The sequence below is a fragment of the Panulirus ornatus genome, chromosome 12, assembly GCF_036320965.1.
Source record: "Panulirus ornatus isolate Po-2019 chromosome 12, ASM3632096v1, whole genome shotgun sequence".
Lineage (NCBI taxonomy): Eukaryota > Metazoa > Arthropoda > Malacostraca > Decapoda > Palinuridae > Panulirus > Panulirus ornatus.
In genome coordinates, this window is record NC_092235.1 from 21086984 (window position 1) to 21105825 (window position 18842).

At 40.0% G+C, this 18842-nt stretch overlaps 1 protein-coding gene across 2 annotated transcripts in view; it reads left to right on the plus strand.

Moving 5' to 3' along the window:
• The window catches only part of Agps (alkyldihydroxyacetonephosphate synthase), a 76131-nt gene that overhangs the window by 28616 nt on the left and 28673 nt on the right, over nt 1-18842 (plus strand). For both annotated transcript variants that reach the window (XM_071667459.1, XM_071667460.1), the window contains exons 10-13: nt 862-992; nt 2624-2738; nt 5594-5727; nt 10894-11069. In XM_071667459.1, coding sequence (XP_071523560.1) covers nt 862-992; nt 2624-2738; nt 5594-5727; nt 10894-11069 — 556 coding nt within the window. The remainder of the gene's footprint in view (nt 1-861; nt 993-2623; nt 2739-5593; nt 5728-10893; nt 11070-18842) is intronic.

An 18842-nucleotide genomic window follows, 5' to 3' on the forward strand; every position in this document is an offset into this window, starting at 1 on the left:
TGAAAGGTGTGCAAGGAATAGAGTGAATTGGAACGATGTGGTTTACTGGGGTTGACTTGCTGTCATTAGATTGAACCAGGGCATGTGAAGTGTCTGGGGTAAACCATAGAAAGTTCTGTGGGGCCTGGATGTGGAAAGGGAGCTGTGATTTCGGTGCATTATTACATGACAGCTAGAGACTGAGTGTGAACGAATATGGCCTTTGTTGTCTTTTCCTGGCGCTACCTTGCACACATGAGGGGGGAGGGGGTTGTTATTCCATGTGTGGCGAGGTGGCGATGGGAATAAATAAAGGCAGACAGTATGAATTATGTACATGTGTATATATGTATATGTCTGTGTGTGTATATATATATGTGTACATTGAGATGTATAGGTATGTATATTTGCGTGTGTGGACGTGTATGTATATACATGTGTATGTGGGTGAGTTGGGCCATTCTTTCATCTGTTTCCTTGCGCTGCCTTGCTAACGCGGGAGACAGCGACAAAGCAAAATAAATAAAATAAATAAGTTTGATTTACATTTAATATTTGTTTAATTTGAATATCTAGCTATCCATGGTATACTTTAGACTCATGGGAGATGTATAATTAGTGGGTTAGAGGTGTGTTGATGAATTATTGGTGCGTGACCACGGTTGGTCCTGCAAAATGGTTAATCCAGCAAGGCTTTGGAACCAAGAGTTCTGGAAAATTGGTGGTGTACCTGTATATTGAATTATAGTAAATGTGAAACTGTTAAAGTGTTGAATGAAAGAATTTTCCCATGTTAAAGAGACTTCAGTGAAGTATTTCTTAAATTGACCAGTGCACATCTTAAGAAATATATGTATGTATCATTTCTGTAATCTATAACAGGTTCCGAACTGGAGGTATCATCACAAGAGAAGCGCTTGTATGACATAGCACTTGGCAATGGTGGTATCCCAGCTGGTGAAGCAAATGGACAGAGAGGCTACATGCTAACATTTGTGATTGCCTACATAAGGGTGAGCTGAAATTCCCAATTGATTAGCAGTTACACAGGACATTTAGTTTTATGTCTGAAATGTTGTCACCATGCACTACAAGTGAGAAGTCACCTTTGGCAAAGTTTCATCATCATATTAGACGTAAGGGAGCAATCTTGTCGAAGACCTTCTTACTCCAAAGGATTCCATTATTTTCTTGTTCTTGCATGAAGTTCAGCTTTAAAGCTACAGGAACCCCATAAAGTGAGTTTTTGGGTGCAAAATGATAATGTGAATAAGGTTGTCTTGGGTTAGAATGAGCCACATTTGGGCTGTGTAACCAAGGCCTCTGCATTACACAACTTAATGGGTTCAAGGCTTTTTATTCCCTTTGTTTCTTCATGTAGTTAGCATTTTCTTTTCTTTCATACTATTCGCCATTTCCTATGTTAGTGAGGTAGCGTTAAGAACAGGGACTGGGCCTTTGAGGGAATATCCTCACCTGGCCCCCTTCACTGTTCCTTCTTTTGGAAAATTAAAAAAAACGAGAGGGGAGGATTTCCAGCCCCCCACTCCCTTCCCTTTTAGTTGCCTTCTACAACACACAGGGAATACGTGGGAAGTATTACTCTGTGATATTACTTAGTTTAGAAACTGCTCTAAAGTTTGTGTTCCTGAATTGGACATCCATTGCATTTCACTCACATTTCATCTGCTGTTCTTATGATCACAATCTTATCACACCGTACCTTAATTTTGCCAGCTTTTAAGTTTTCTCTATTTTTTCTGATGTTTAGTTTAAAGTAATTTTTTTCTTAAACTAAGAGCATTGGCTGTAGTTATTCATGTAGGATAGAAGGATAGATAGGCTTTTATGAGATGATGTAATGTGGATCCAAATACATTTTTTCTTAAGCTGAGATGGCACAGGCAACTGACACTCCAATCAGGGCCATCTCATTAACGCTATATACATAAATACCCTAGCCAGAGCCAGGTACCCATTTTATCAACCAACCCTTTGGTTTCTAATTCTAGAAGATTGACAACCTATTTGCTTCTACAGAAACATTAGTTTTATGGTAAAAGTCTTGCTCTTCCCTTGTAAATTTCCTTTTCAGTGCATGTAGGCAGTGTTGGGGGTAACTGTTCATCATGTGCAGGGAAGAATGTTGTAAATTGCAGGAGGGAGTCTTTACTCTTTTATAAGAAAATAATTACTGAATAGAGTTTACCACCATTTCTTGCACAGCCACCAGGATGGTTTGGCAGAAATCACAGGACAGATAGGAAAAGGGAGAGGGTATTTTTTTTTTCATTTTATGCATTTGGTGTGTAATAATGTTTCTTTGAAAACTAACAAGATTTAGTCTAGTTTGTCCCCACTGGTGGACCTTAGGCCAATATTGAGACTGATTTACCTTAAAACATTGTATTCTCAGGATGTAATTTGGTAATCTGAAGATGGACACCTGTGCATGTAGATGAGGGTTTCTCTTATGCATATGGTGAAATATTCATTTAATGGTATTTGGGTGAAAGACCAATGGATTTCCATAATGCATGGCAGGATACATAAGATTTATGTGAATAGATAGGCTCATTTGTTTGAGATACATAATTGCAGATAAGTTCATTCTTTTGAGAAATTCCAGAGCATAATTTTTCAGGATCTGGGATTTGACTATGGTATTGTTGCTGAGTCTTTTGAAACTTCTGTACCTTGGGATCGAGTATATACCCTCTGCCATAATGTTAAACATCGCATCAAGTCTGAATGTAAAGGTTAGTTCTCAAGTTGAGTGTAAAGGTTAGTTCATTAATATATTTTGATATCTCTATTGTTTGTTAAAAAAGGGGGTGACTGTATTGTTGACTGGTTGGTAAGGTTATTTAATGTATGTATGACTCATGGTGAGGTGCCTGAGGATTGGCAGAATGCTTGCATAGTGCCAGTGTACAAAGGCAAAGGGGATAAGAGTGAGTGCTCAAATTACAGAGGTATAAGTTTGTTGAGTATTTCTGGGAAATTATATGGAAGGGTATTGATTGAGAGTGAAGGCATGTACAGAGCATCAGACTGGAGAAGAGCAGTGTGGTTTCAGAAGTGGTAGAGGATGTGTGGATCAGGTGTTTGCTTTGAAGAATGTATGTAAGAAATACTTAGAAAAGCAAATGGATTTGTATGTAGCATTTATGGATCTAGAGAAGGCATATGATAGAGTTGATAGAGATGCTCTGTGGAAGGTATTAAGAATATATGGTGTGGGAGGCAAGTTGTTAGAAGCAGTGAAAAGTTTTTATCGAGGATGTAAGGCATGTGTACATGTAGGAAGAGAGGAAAGTGATTGGTTCTCAGTGAATGTTGGTTTGCGGTAGGGGTGTGTGATGTCTCCATGGTTGTTTAATTTGTTTATGGATGGGGTTGTTAGGGAGGTGAATGCAAAAATTTTGGAAAGGGGCAAGTATGCAGTCTGTTGTGGATGAGAGAGCTTTGGAAGTGAGTCAGTTGTTGTTCGTTGATGATACAGCGATGGTAGCTGATTCAGGTGAGAAACTGCAGAAGCTGGTGATGGAGTTTGGTAAAGTGTGTGAAAGAAGAAAGCTGAGAGTAAATGTGAATAAGAGGGACAAGTCAATTGGGAGGTAAGTTTGAATGGAGAAAAACTGGAGGAAGTGAAGTGTTTTAGATATCTAGGAGTGGATTTGGCAGGGGATAGAACCATGGAAGCGGAAGTGAATCATAGAGTTGGGAGGGGGTGAAAGTTATGGAGCATTGAAAAATGTGTGGAAGTCGAGAACGTTATCTTGGAAAGCAAAAATGGGTATGTATGAAGAAATAGTGGTTCCAACAATGTTATATGGTTGCAAGGCATGGGCTATAGATAGAGTTGTGCAGAGGAGGGTGATGTGCTGGAAATGAGATGTTTGGGGACAATATGTGGTGTGAGGTGGTTTGATCGAGAAAGTAATGAAAGGATAAGAGATATGTGTGGTAATAAAAAGAGTGTAGTTGAGAGAGCAGAAGAGGGTGTTTTGAAATGGTTTGGTCTCATGGAGAGAATGAGTGAGGAAAGATTGACAAAGAGGATATATGTGTCAGAGGTGGAGGAAACGAGTGGAAGTGGGAGACCAAATTGGAGGTGGAAAGATGGAGTGAAAAAGGTTTTGAGTGATCAGGGCCTGAACATGCAGGAGAGTGAAAGGCATGCAAGGAATAGAGTGAATTGGAACGATGTTTTATACCGGGGTCGATGTGCTGTCAATGGATTGAACCAGGGCATGTGAAGCGTCTGGGGTAAACCATGGAAAGTTTTGTGTGGCCTGGATGTGGAAAGGGAGCTGTGGTTTCGGTGCATTATACATGACAGCTAGAGACTGAGTGTGAACGAATGTGGCCTTTGTTTTTTCCTAGCGTTACCTCATGCACATGCGGGGGGAGGGGGCTGTCACTTCATGTGTGGCGGGGTGGCGACAGGAAAGAATAAGGGCAGACAGTATGAATTATGTATGTGTCTGAGTGTGTATATACATGTATGCTTTGATATATATAGGTATTTATATGTGCATGTGTTAACGTGTATGCATATACATGTGTATGTGGTTGGGTTTTGGGCCATTCTTTCATCTGTTTCCTTGCGCTACTTCACTAACGCAGGAGACAGCGACAAATTATGATAATAAGAAATGATATAAAAAAAAATTTATCTGGTAAACATAACAAATTTATGTCAATTTGCTGGCACAGAGATAATTTACATATCAAAGGACAAGCACAAAGTATATTCTAATGAAATGTTTATCTGAAATTGAAAGGTGGCTGATGAATTATGGGCAAGAGAGATGGATTTTTTGGAGGATGGTGTGGCAACTTGGAATTGATAAGTGTGAAGAATTAAGCATTGAACTGAGAGTAGTTTTTTTTTGATAAAGTATGGGTAGAATGCTAAGGTTTCACTAGGTTAGAAAGCTGTTGTGGGATAAATAACAAAGGATTATAAGTAGAAGCAAATGTATGATGTATTCAAGAAAGGGTGAACTACTAAGAGACAGACAATGCATTTAAAAGGTTGATTAAGTTGAGGGGAGTTGCAGTTTTAGATTTTTGTTACCTCTTCCCAACCACATGGGGACAGAAGTTAGCAATCAAAATAGGGATTTCGAATTATGCTTTGAAAGTATGGGGATAGTGTAGAGATTGGAGGCTTTGGGGGCAGTTTAGGGATTATCTTTGGCCCCAAGGGTTTTCTTCTCCTCCTGGTGACCATTGCATGTGGGTTCCATTAAATAATCACTATAACCAAGATGAAAGAGTAAAATAGATTAGCAAGAACAGTTAACAGAACTGGGAACCTTTTTAGGACAATTTGAAGTTTAAGATTAGGAGGCATACCTTTGGGAATAAAGTGAATGCTGCCAAAGACAACGTGATACAGAAAAGAATGGTAAAAGGAAAAAGAATCATCCTTTTGCCAGACAGTGTATCTCATCCTTGCAGTGCTTATTTTGGGGATATGAGGTTAAATAGTTTTTCATTACATGTTAAACATCAGTGTGTTGAGGGTATTTACCCTTTTTTTTATATTTTGTAGATTAGGATTAGTGTGATAACTTTTTTGACTAATAATGATTATTTACAGAAAGAAGAATCAAGCACACATTTGTTACTTGCCGAGTAACTCAGACATATGATGCTGGTGCCTGTGTGTATTTCTACTTTGCCTTCAACTATCGAGGCCTTTCTGACCCTGTGCATGTGTACGAAGAGATTGAGGTATGAATTATGGATTTTTGATATTTTGTTAGATTTGTTTTCAAAGAATTCAGGTAAAATTGGTGTTACTAAAAGAATATCATGGCTTCGGTTTTATTACCAGCATGGTTTTCTGGTATTGGACAGTGACAGTAAGAGAAATAAAAACATCACACGTGAAGCTTCTGTAGACTATCAGTAAACACACACACACACACACACACACACACACACACTCACAAACACAAAAGAGTATAAAACTCCTCCCCTTAGTTGATTACACACACATACAAGTATTACTAGTTTTTTTTTTTTTTTCTTTTTGGCCTCAGCAGCATCAAGTTCTGACACTTTTTTGTTTCTCACAGTTACTTCCCACATTGAATTATCCATCTCCCTTCATTATTTCCTGGATGCAAACTTCTTTTTTTTACATAACTCTTCTGATATTTTTGTATATTTTGATGTACATTACCTTGGAACGTATTACTCTATATTAATATTTTTTATTTCCATTTACCTTTTTATTTCCCACATTGAATTATCCATCTCCCATCATTATTTCCTGGATGCAAACTTCTTTCTTTACATAACTTTTGTGATACTTTTGTATATTTTGATGTACATTAACTTGGAAGGTATTACTCCATATTAATATTTTTTACTTCCATTTACCTTTTTACACACATGGCCATACTTTCTTGTGCTTTATCTTGTATTCATATATGTTTTAGTTGCAATTTTTTGTATGATAAAAGAAAAACCCGGACAATGAGTGAAAGTTCAGGGAAATCTCTACGTCAGGCTGGGATGGCTCAAAATTTTGGTGGTGTTTAGGATTCCTACTAGCAGAATGTCAAAACTAATTTGATATTTTGGATATACCTGCCAGAAATAATGCAGATATCTGCCACAAAAGGTGTGAAACCCTCATCTTTGATTCAGAAAATCCAGAAACTTGCCAAAAATTAATTTTGGACTGCTGGAAACTTTGCCCATTTTCAGAAATCCTCTGATTTACCAGCACTTCTTGGCACAGTCACCCTGACCTGTTTCAGGGATCATGTGACTGTACTGCCCCATTAGAGTAGAGAGGTAACACATTATTCATGCACATTCTAGTTTTGAAATGTTGAGTAAGCCATCATGTTACATCAAGATTTCTCTAAAACAACGTCTTTGTTGTGGTCCTGGAAATGTGTTGAACTTTTAAGTTGTGATTTGTAATTAGTTATTGCACAAAGGGAAATAAGCACAAAAGGAGTTACATGTTAACTGAACAAATGGAAGAAAGATTTTTAACACCATTCACACACACACACACACTGGCCACATTAGGGTGTCTTTTTTTTCAGTCAACACAATAAAGTTCAAGCTTGACAAAAGTTGATCTCAAAAACAATGTTTTATTCTTTGTTTGCATCTGAAAGAAAGAAATGCTTGAAAAATCAGCAAGAGAAATTTCAGTGATGTTTTGTCAAATTTAAGTGCTTATTATGTTCAAAGTACATTATTTGTATCATATGAAGGGCTATATATGTAACATTTCCAATAGATTGCAGATGTAGGCTTTTCATGTTACGTAGAAACATGTTCTTGTGACAGATTGGATGACCAGCAGGGTCTGCTTAACTTGAATTTTAAGGCAGTTCCTATGAGATCTGTTGTTGTTGAATTTTAGCTATATTGTCATCACTGCCTAGCCTAGTGTGTGTCTCAATTTTGACTTTATGACTAAAATGCAAGAAGATAATGCCTGAAAATAACATCACTTAATTGGTCTCAAGCAATGAGCTACAATACAATAAATCTGATATAGAAATGATATTGAAGGAAGACAGGGCTGATGCGAAATGATATCCTGTGTTAGATATCAATGCCTTGTTTTGAATTTACGTGATGTCATTATCATATATTATTTTGTAGAACCATGACTGAATGTTTAATATTGTGCTGCCCATTAGGCCTAATATAGTTGTATTGAATCTGTCATTTTCGTACATTTACAAAATTTAGTTTGATAAAGAAAAAAAGAGGAGGGTGAGAAACATGCATAGGAATAAGTGATTGGATTGATATGGTATAGGATGCATGTGTATGTGTGTGCTGTCAGTGAGCTGAACCGGGGCACATGAAGTGGTCAAGTTCCCCATGAAATAGTCTTTGGGGCTTTACTCTGTATGGAAGGTTTTGGTTATAGTGCATTGCACATGATAGTGAGGGAGTGAATGTGCACAAATAAAGTCATTCTTCAACTCCTTTTCTTGCTACTTTACTAAGGCAGGAGAAGCACTTGTACATAGAAAAAAGTTGTGAATTGAAAATTGTGAATATAACTCATTGTATTTTAGGAAGGAAGAATAATAGGTTTTCATTTTAAACATCCTCCAATATACATCTTCTAACTTCCATCATCAGTTTCCATCACTTACTTTTTAGGTGTAGCTTCAGATAAGTATGACCTCGAGAATCAACATTGTACATATCCTACCTTCACTTATTTACCACACACTGCACATGAAGGCCATGCACATAACCCTTCCAGAGTTATCCTTCATATATTGTTGACCACACTCTGCACATGAAGGCCATGCACATGACCCTTCCAGAGTTAGAATTATTTATTTATTCATTTATTTTACTTTGTCGCTGTCTCCCGTGTTAGCGAGGTAGTGCAAGGAAACAGACGAAAGAATGGCCCAACCCACCCACATACACATGTATATACATACACGTCCACGTACACAAATATATATACCTATACGTCTCAACATATACATATATATACACACACAGACATACATATATACACATGTACAATCCATGTTCAATCCATTGACAGCACATCGACCCTGATATACCACATCGTTCCAATTCACTCTATTCCTTGCACGCCTTTCACCCTCCTGCATGTTTAGGCCCCAATCACTCAAAATCTTTTTCACTCCATCTTTCCACCTCCAATTTGGTCTCCCACTTCTCCTCCTTCCCTCCACCTCTGACACATATATATCCTCTTGGTAAATCTTTCCTCACTCATTCTCTCCATGTGACCAAAGCATTACAAAACACCCTCTTCTGCTCTCTCAACCACACTCTTTTTATTACCACACATCTCTCTTACCCTTTCATTACTTACTTGATCAAACCACCTCACACCACATATAGTCCTCGAACATCTCATTTCCAGTGCATCCACCCTCCTCCACACAACTCTATCTATAGCCCACACCTCGCAACCATATATATAACATTGTTGGAACCACTATTCCTTTAAACATACCCATTTTTGCTTTCTGAGATAATGTTTTCGTCTTCCACACATTTTTCAACGCTCCCAGAACTTTCGCCCCCTCTCCCACCCTGTGATTCACTTCCGCTTCCATGGTTCCATCTTCTGCCAAATCCACTCCCAGATATCTAAAACACTTTACTTCCTCCAGTTTTTCTCCATTCAAGCTTACCTCCCAATTGACTTGTCCCTCAACCCTACTGTACCTAATAACCTTGCTCTTATTCACATTTACTCTCGGCTTCCTTCTTTCACACACTTTACCAAACTCAGTCACCAGCTTCTGCAGTTTCTCACCTGAATCAGCCACCAGCGCTGTATCATCAGCAAACAACAATTGACTCACTTCCCAAGCTCTTTCATCCACAACAGACTGCATACTTGCCTCTATTTCCAAAACTCTTGCATGCATTCACCTCCCTAACAATCCCATCCATAAACAAATTAAACAACCATGGAAACATCACACACCCCTGCCGCTAACCAACATTCACTGAGAACCAATCACTTTCCTCTCTTCCTACATGTACACATGCCTTACATCCTCGATAAAAACTTTTCACTGCTTCTAACAACTTGCCTCCCACACCATATATTCTTAGTACCTTCCACAGAGCATCTCTATCAACTCTATCATATGCCTTCTCTAGATCCATAAATGCTACATACAAATCCATTTGCTTTTCTAAGTATTTCTCACATACATTCTTCAAAGCAAACACCTGATCCACACATCCTCTACCACTTCTGAAACCACACTGCTCTTCTCCAATCTGATGCTCTGTACATGCCTTCACCCTCTCAATCAATACACTCCCATATAATTTGCCAGGAATACTCAACAAACTTATACCTCTGTAATTTGAGCACTCACTTTTATCCCCTTTGCCTTTGTACACTGGCACTATACAAGCATTCCACCAATCCTCAGGCACCTCACCATGAGTCATACTTACATTAAATAACCTTACCTACCAGTCAACAATACAGTCACCCCTTTTTTAATAAATTCCACTGCAATACCATCCAAAGCCGCTGCCTTGTCGGCTTTCATCTTCCGCAAAGCTTTTACTACCTCTTCTATGTTTACCAAATCATTCTCCCTAACCCTCTCACTTTGCACACCACTTCGACCAAAACACCCTATATCTGCCACTTTGTTTCACTCAGAGCCAAAACATCCAGGTTCCTTTCCTCATGCATACTACCTGTCTCTCCTTTTTTCTCATCTTGGTTAAACCACACACATTTAGACACCCCAATCTGAGCCTTCGAGGTGGATGAGCACTCCCTGCATGACTCCTTCTTTTGTTTCCCCTTTTAGAAAGTTGAAAATACAAGGAGGGGAGGGTTTCCAGCCCCCCGCTTCTGTCCCCTTTAGTTGCCTTCTACAACACGTGAGGAATGTATGGGAAGTATTCTTTCTCCCCTATCCCCAGGGATAGAATTATACACCATTTTTAGATATGATCATGTGTCAGTTGCACTAGAAGCACTATAAAGAATTTCACTTTATCTTATTTTCTTTTAATATTTTTCAAAATACTGAGATCAAGGACACTACAAGAGGATAGAGTGGTTAAGACTTCAAACATAGATACACATATTACCATGTACACAGCTATGTTGATACACAGAGTGCCCCATTGATATGTGAATTACTGCACAATTCTCTCATGTTAGTGTTCTGTGAGTCGAGGTTTGAGAGTTGATTCATCAGTTCATGAGCTCAACCAGTTAATTCTGTCTCAGCTATTTCAGATATTGTTATAGCTCTGTAGTATTAGAATATGTAATGATGCATCATAATCTGAATGCTTAAGGTGTCCTTTGGGTTATCATAATGATTATGCTTTAGCTTTTACCTTGGAATACATATCAGTTTTACATTTCAGGGTAATGCACGTAATGAAATCCTGGCTTGTGGTGGCAGCATTTCTCACCATCATGGGATAGGAAAAGTACGGCGACAGTGGATGAGTCAAACATTCTCAGAGCCTAGCTTGGGTGCCATTAGAGCTGTGAAGCAGTATTTTGATCCTGAAAATATATTTGCTAATGGCAACTTACTGTAAGTCACTGTCATTCTGGAGTGCATTAAAAATTTCATTGTTATTAGTATATTTATCAGTAATGTTCAGATAGATTTTTACTGATAAACACAGGAGTAGCAAAAAGTGATGATATGAGAGCCATTCATTTTCATTTTCTTGATATTCTAGGAATTAAGAAATGTTATGAAATGTTAGTGCACGATGTACATATGAAATACATTTTGAAAGGTAGTCATTGTTAGTAGTAAGTATTAACCCTTTCGCTGTGGCTGTCTTTATATCCAAGGAACACTCATGTATGAGATAATCTCAGTCTAAAAAAAAGTCTCCATACATTTGCTGTTACGATTCAGTAGAACGTAATCTTTTAAATGAAATGATATACATCTCTACTGAATGAAATGCTGGTCATGTCTATGGTGTACCCTTAAATTTATGTTGCTCTACTATTAGATATAGAGGTATTTCAAGGATATTTTCAGGCATACTTTAGTGAGATTTGTTACATTTTTGGACAAAGAATGAATATTACTAAGGGTTTTCATTTGTTTAATCTTTTGAAGATTATTACTTAATGTGAAGGTGCAGATCATGCTCAGGCTTCCTTGACATCATAGAAATACCAGTTATGTAAAGAAGGTAAAGCTCTCGTGTCTTGAAACACAGTGTTGGATTAAACTATAAGCATTAGTAGCTGTGTGGTGGGGTGGCGACGGGAATGGATGAAGACAGAAAGTATGAATATGTACGTGTGTACATATATATATATATGTGTGTATGTGTATGTATGTATATGTTGAAATGTATGTGTGCATGTATGGGCGTTTGTGTATATATATGTGTATATGAGTTGTTGGGCCATTCTTCGTCTGTTTCCTTATGCTACCTCCCTGAAGCGGGAAACAGCGATTAAGTATAATGAATAATAAATGATTATATATATTTTGCTTAATCTCCGTCTCCCGCATTAGCAAGATAGCGCAAGGAAACAGACAAGGAATAGCCCAACCCACCCACATATACATGTATGTATATACATAAATGCCTATACACACACACATATACATACATATGCATTTCAAGGGATACATACATATACATGCACAAACATAGACATATATGCACATGAACATATTCATACTTGCTGCTGTCATCAGTTCCTGTCACCACCCTGCCACACATAAAATAGCATCTCACCCTCCAGCAAGGTAGCACCAGGAAAAGACAAAAAAAGGCCACATCTGTTCACACTCAAGTCTATAGCTATCATGTGTAATACACTGAAACTACAGCTCCCTTTCCACATCCAGGCCCCACAGACCTTTCTGTGGTTTACCCTAGACACTTCACATGCCCTGGTTCAATCCATTGACAGCCCATTGACCCGGTTATATCACATCGTTCCAATTCACTCTATTACATGCTCGCCTTTCACCCTCCTGTATGTTCAAGCCACGATTGCTCAAAATCCTTCCACCTCCAATTTAGTCTCCTGTTTCTCCTTGTTCCCTCCACCTCTGACACATATATCCTCTTTGTCAATCTTTCCTCACTCATTTCCTCCATGTGTCCAAACCATTTCAACACACCTCTCAACCACACTCTTTTTATTACCACACATCTCATTTACTCATTCATTACTTACTCAATCAAACCACCTCGCACCACATATTATCCTCAAACATTTCATTTCCAACACATCCACCCTTCTCCGCACAGCCTTATCTATAGCCCACGCCTTGCAACCATATAACATTGTTGGAACCACCATTTCTTCAAATATACCCATTTTTGCTGAGATAATGTTCTTGCCTTCCACACATTCTTCAACTTTCCCAGAACCTTCGCCCCCTCCCCCACCCTGTGACTCACTTCCACTTCCGTGGTTCCATCAGCTGCTAAGTCCACTCCCAGGTATTTAGAACACTTCACTTCCTCCAGTTTTCTCCGTTCAAACTTACCTCCCGATTAACTTATCCCTCAACCCTACTGAACCTAATAACTTTGCTCTTATTCCCATTTACTCTCAACTTTCTTTTTTCACACACTTTACCAAACTCAATCACCAACCTCTGCAGTTTGTTACCCGAATCAGCCACCAGTGCTGTATCATCAGCGAACAACAACTGACTCCTTTCCCAAGCCCTTTCATCAACAACAGACTGCATACTTTCCCCCTCTCCAGAACTCTTTGCATTCTTTTCCCTAACCACTCCATCCGTAAACAAATTAAACAACCATGGAGACATCAGCACCCCTGCCGCAAACCGACATTCTCTGGGAACCGATCTTTTTCCTCCCTTCCTACTCTTACACATGCCTTATATCCTTGATAAAAACTTTTCACTGCTTCTGGCATCTTACCTCCCACACCATATACCCTTAAAACCTTCCGCAAGCATCTCTATCAACCCTGTCATAGCCCTCTCCAGATCCATTAATGCTACATACAAATCAATCTGTTTTTCTAAGTATTTCTTCAAAGCAAACACCTGATCCACACATCCTCTACCACTTCTGAAACCACACTGCTTTTCCCCAGTCTCCTGCTCTGTACATGCCTTTACCCTCTTTCAATACCCTTCCATATGATTTCTCAGGAATACTCAACAAACTTATGCTTCTGTAATTTGAATGCTCACCTTTATCCCCTTTGCCTTTATACAGGGGCACTGTGCATGCATTCCTCCAATCCTCAGGAACTTCACCATGATCCATACATACACTGAATATCCTTACCAACCAATCTACAACAGTCACCCCCTTTTTTAATAGATTCCACTGCAGTGTCATCCAAACCCACTGCCTTGCCAGCTTTCATCTTCCGCAAAGCTTTCACTACCTCTTCTCTGTTTGCCAAACCATTCTCCTTGACCCTTTCACTTCGCACACCTTCCTGACCAAAACACCCGATATCTGCCATTCTATCATCAAACACATTCAACAAACCTTCAGAATACTCACTCCATCTCCTCTTCTCTCTTCATCACTACTTGTTATTACCTCCCTATTTGCCCCTTCACCGATGTTCTCATATGATCTCTTGGCTTATGCATGTTATTTACCTCCTTCCAAAACATCTTTTTATTCTCCCTAAGATTTAATGATACTCTCTCACCCCAACTCTCATTTCACCTCTTGCACCTTTCTCTTGACCTCCTGCTGCTCTTTTATACATCTCCCAGTCATTTACACTACCCCTCCCCCCCGCATGCATGTGAGGTAGCGCTAGGAAAAGACAACAAAGGCCACATTCATTCACACTGAATCTCCAGGCCCCACAAAACTTTCCATGGTTTACCCCAAACGCTTCACATGCCTTGGTTCAATCCATAGACAGCATGTCAACCCCAGTATACCACATCGTTCCAATTCACTCTATTCCTTGCATGCCTTTCACTCTCCTGCATGTTCAGGCCCTGATCACTCAAAATCTTTTTCACTCCATCTTTCCACCTCCAATTTGGTCTCCCACTTCTCCTCATTCCCTCTACCTCTGACACATATATATATCCTCTTGGTCAATCTTTCCTCACTCATTCTCTCCATGTGACCAAATCACTTCTGCTCTCTCAACCACACTCTTTTTATTAACCACACATCTCTTACCCTTTTATTACTCACTCGATCAAACCACCTCACAACACACATTGTCCTGAAACATGTCATTTCCAACACACCCTCCTCCGTACAACCCTATCCGTAGCCCACGCCTCGCAACCATATAACATTGTTGGAACCACCATTCTTCAAACATACCCATTTTTGCTTTCCGAGATAATGTTCTCGCCTTCCACACATTTTCAGTGCTCCCAGAACTTTCGCCTGCTCCCCCACCCTGTGACTCGCTTCCGCTTCCATGGTTCCATCCACTGCCAAATCCACTCCCAGATATCTAAAACACATCTCTTCCTCCACTTTTTCTCCATTCAAACTTACCTCCCAGTTGACTTGTACCTCAACCCTACTGTACCTAATAACCTTGCTCTTATTCACATTTACTCTCAGCTTTCTTCTTTCACACACTTTACCAAACTCTGTCACCAGCTTCTGCAGTTTCTTACCCGAATCAGCCACCAGCGCTGTATCATCAGCGAACAACAACTGACTCACTTCCCAAGCCCTCTCTCGCAACAGACCGCATACTTGCCCCTCTCTCCAAAAGTCTTGCATTCACCTCCCTAACAACCATATCCATAAACAAATTTTACAGCCATGGAGACATCACGCACCCCTGCTGCAAACCAGCATTCACTGAGAACCAGTCATTTTCCTCTCTTCCTACTCATACACATGCCTTACACCTTCGATAAAACCTTTTCACTGCTTCCAGCAACTTGCCTCCCACACCATATACTCTTAATACCTTCCACAGAGCATCTCTATCAACTCTATCATATGACTTCTCCAGATCCATAAATGCTACACTACAAATCCATTTGTTTTTCTAAGTATTTCTCACATACATTCTTCGAAGCAAAACTGGAGGAAGTGAAGTGTTTTGGATATCGGGTAGTGGATTTGGCAGCGGATGGAACCATAGAAGCGGAAGTGAGTCACAGGGTGGGGGAGGGGGCGAAAGTTCTGAGAGCGTTGAAAAATGTGTGGAAGGCAAGGACATTATCTCAGAAAGTAAAAATGGCTATGTTTGAAGGAATAGTGGTTCCAACAATGTTATATGGTTGTGAGGTGTGGGCTGTGGTTAGAGTTGTGCAGAGGAGGGTGAATGTGTTGGAAATGAGATGTTTGAGGACAATATGTGGTGTGAGGTGGTTTGATTGAGTAAGGAATGAAAGGGTAAGAGAGATGTGTGATAATAAAAAGAGTGTGGTTGAGAGAGTAGAAGAGGGTGTTTTGAAATGGTTTGGTCTCATGGAGAGAATGAGCGAGGAAAGATTGAGAAAGCGGATATATGTGTCATAGGTGGAGAGAATGAGGAGAAGTGGGAGACCAAATTGGAGGTGGAAAGATGGAGTGAAAAAGATTTTGAGTGATCGGGGCCTGAACATGCAGGAGGGTAAAAGGCTTGCAAGGAATAGAGTGAATTGGAACAGTGTGGTATACCTGGGTCGACGTGCTGTCAATGGATTGAACCAGGGCAAGTGAAGCGTCTGGGGTAAACCATGGAAAGTTTTGTGGGGCCTGGATGTGGAAAGGGAGCTGTGGTTTAGGTGCATTATACATGACAGCTTGAGACTGAGTGTGAACGAATGTGGCCTTTGTTGTGTTTTCCTAGCACTACCTTGCTCGCATGTGGGGAGAGGGGGTTGTCATTTCATGTGTGGAGGGGTGGCGATGGGAATGAATAAAGGCAGACGGTATGAATTATGTACATTTGTATATATGTATATGTCTGTGTATGTATAAATATGTATATGTTGTTATGTATAGGTATGTATATGTGCGTGTGTGGACGTGTATGTATATGCATGTGTATATGGGTGGGGTGGGCCTTTCTTTTGTCTGTTTCCTTGCGCTACCTCGCTAACGTGGGAGACAGCGACAAAGTATAATATAATTGTATATCTGTTTACCCTTTTAGAAAGTTAAATACAAGGAGGGGAGGATTTCTAGCCCTCCCCACTTCTGCCCCCTTTAGTCGCCTACTACAACATGCAGGGAATACATGGGAAGTATTCTTTCTCCCTTATCCCCAGGGATGAGGGCAGCAAGTGTGAATGTGTACATGTGTGTATATGTGTAAGTCTGTATATGTATATGTTGAAATGTTATTATACTTAGTCGCTGTCTCCCGCATTAGCTTGGTAGCACAAGGAAACAAACGAAAGAATGGCCCAACCCACCCACATACACATGGATAAACATAAACGCCCACACATGCACTTATACGTACCTATACACTTCAACGTATACGTGCAAATACATACATAGACATATACATATATGCACATGTACATATCCATACTTGCTGCCTTCATCCATTCCCGTTGGAACCCCACCACGTATGAAATGGCACCCCCCCTCCCCTCTCGCACATGCGAGGTTTCGCTAGGAAAGGACAACAAAGGCTACATTCATTCACACTCAGTCTCTAGCTATCATGTGTAATACGCCAAAACCACAGCTCGCTTTCCACATCCAGGCCCCACAAAACTCTCCATGGTTTACCCCAGATACTTCACATGTCCTGGTTCAATCCATGGACAGCACATCGACTCCGGTATACCACATCATTCCAGTTCACTCTATTCTTTGCATGCTTTTCACCCTGTTGTATGTTCAGGCCCCAATCGCTCAAAATCTTTTTCACTCCATCCTTCCACCTCCAATTTGGTATCCCACTTCTCGTTCCCTCCATCTCTGACACATTTATCCTCTTTGTCAATCTTTCCATGGCCATTCTCTCCATATGACCAAACTATTTCAATACACCCTCTTCTGCTCTCTCCACCACACTCTTTTTTTTACTACCACACATCTCTCTTACCCTTTCATTACTTACTCGATCAAACCACCACACACCATATATTGTCCTCAAACATGTCATTTCCAACACATCCACCCTCCTCCGCACAACCCTATCCATAGCCCATGCCTTGCAACCATATAACATTGTTGGAACCACTATTCTTCAGGCATACCCATTTTTGCTCTCCGAGATAACGTTCTCGCCTTCCACACATTCTTCAACATTCCTAGAACCTTTGCCCCCTTCCCCATCCACTGCTAAATCCACTCCCAGATATCTGAAACACTTCACTTCTTCCAGTTTTTCTCCATTCAAACTTATCTCCCAATTAACTTGTCCCTTAACCCTACTGAACCTAATGACCTTGCTCTTATTCACATTTACTCTCAACTTTCTTCTTTCACACTTTTTACCTAACCCAGTCACCAACTTCTGCAGTTTCTCGCACAAATGAGCCACCAGCGCTATATCATCAGCGAACAACAACTGACTCACTTCCCAAGTGCTCTCATCCACAACAGACTACATACTTGCCCCTCTCTCCAGAACTCTTGCATTCACCTCCCTAACAACTCCATCCATAAACAAATTAAACTGCCATGGAGACATTACACACCCCTGCCACAAACCAAGATTAACTGAGAACCAATCACTTTCCCATCTTCCTACTCGTACACATGCCTTACATCCTTGATAAAAACTTTTCACTGCTTCTAGCAACTTACCTCCCACACCATATACTTTTAATACCTTCCACAAAGCATCTCTATCCACTCTGTCATATGTCTTCTCCAGATCCATAAATGCTACATACAAATCCATCTGTTTTTCTAAGTATTTCTCACATGCATTCTTCAAAGCAAACACCTGATCCACACATCCTCTACTACTTTTGAAACCACACTGCTCTTCCCCAATCTGATGCTCTGTACATGCCTTTACCCTCTCAATCAGTACCTTCCCATATGATTTCCCAGGAATACTCAACAAACTTATACCTCTGTAATTTGAACACTCACCTTTATCCCCTTTGCCTTTATACAATGGCACTGTGCATGCATTCCGCCAATCCTCGGGCACTTCACCATGAGCCACACATACATTGAATATCCTTACCAGCCAGTTGAAATGTATAAGTATGCATATGTGCATGTGTGGGTGTTTATGTATATACATGTGTATGTGGGTGGGTTGGGCCATTCTTTCATCTGTTTCTTTGTGCTACCTAGAGATCTCTAACACGGAAGACAGTGACTAAGTATAATAGAAAATTAATAAAATGATAGATTATATATATATTTATATATGCCCCAGCTGCACTGAACATAAAAAAAATGACCAAGTCATGTACACCCCAACC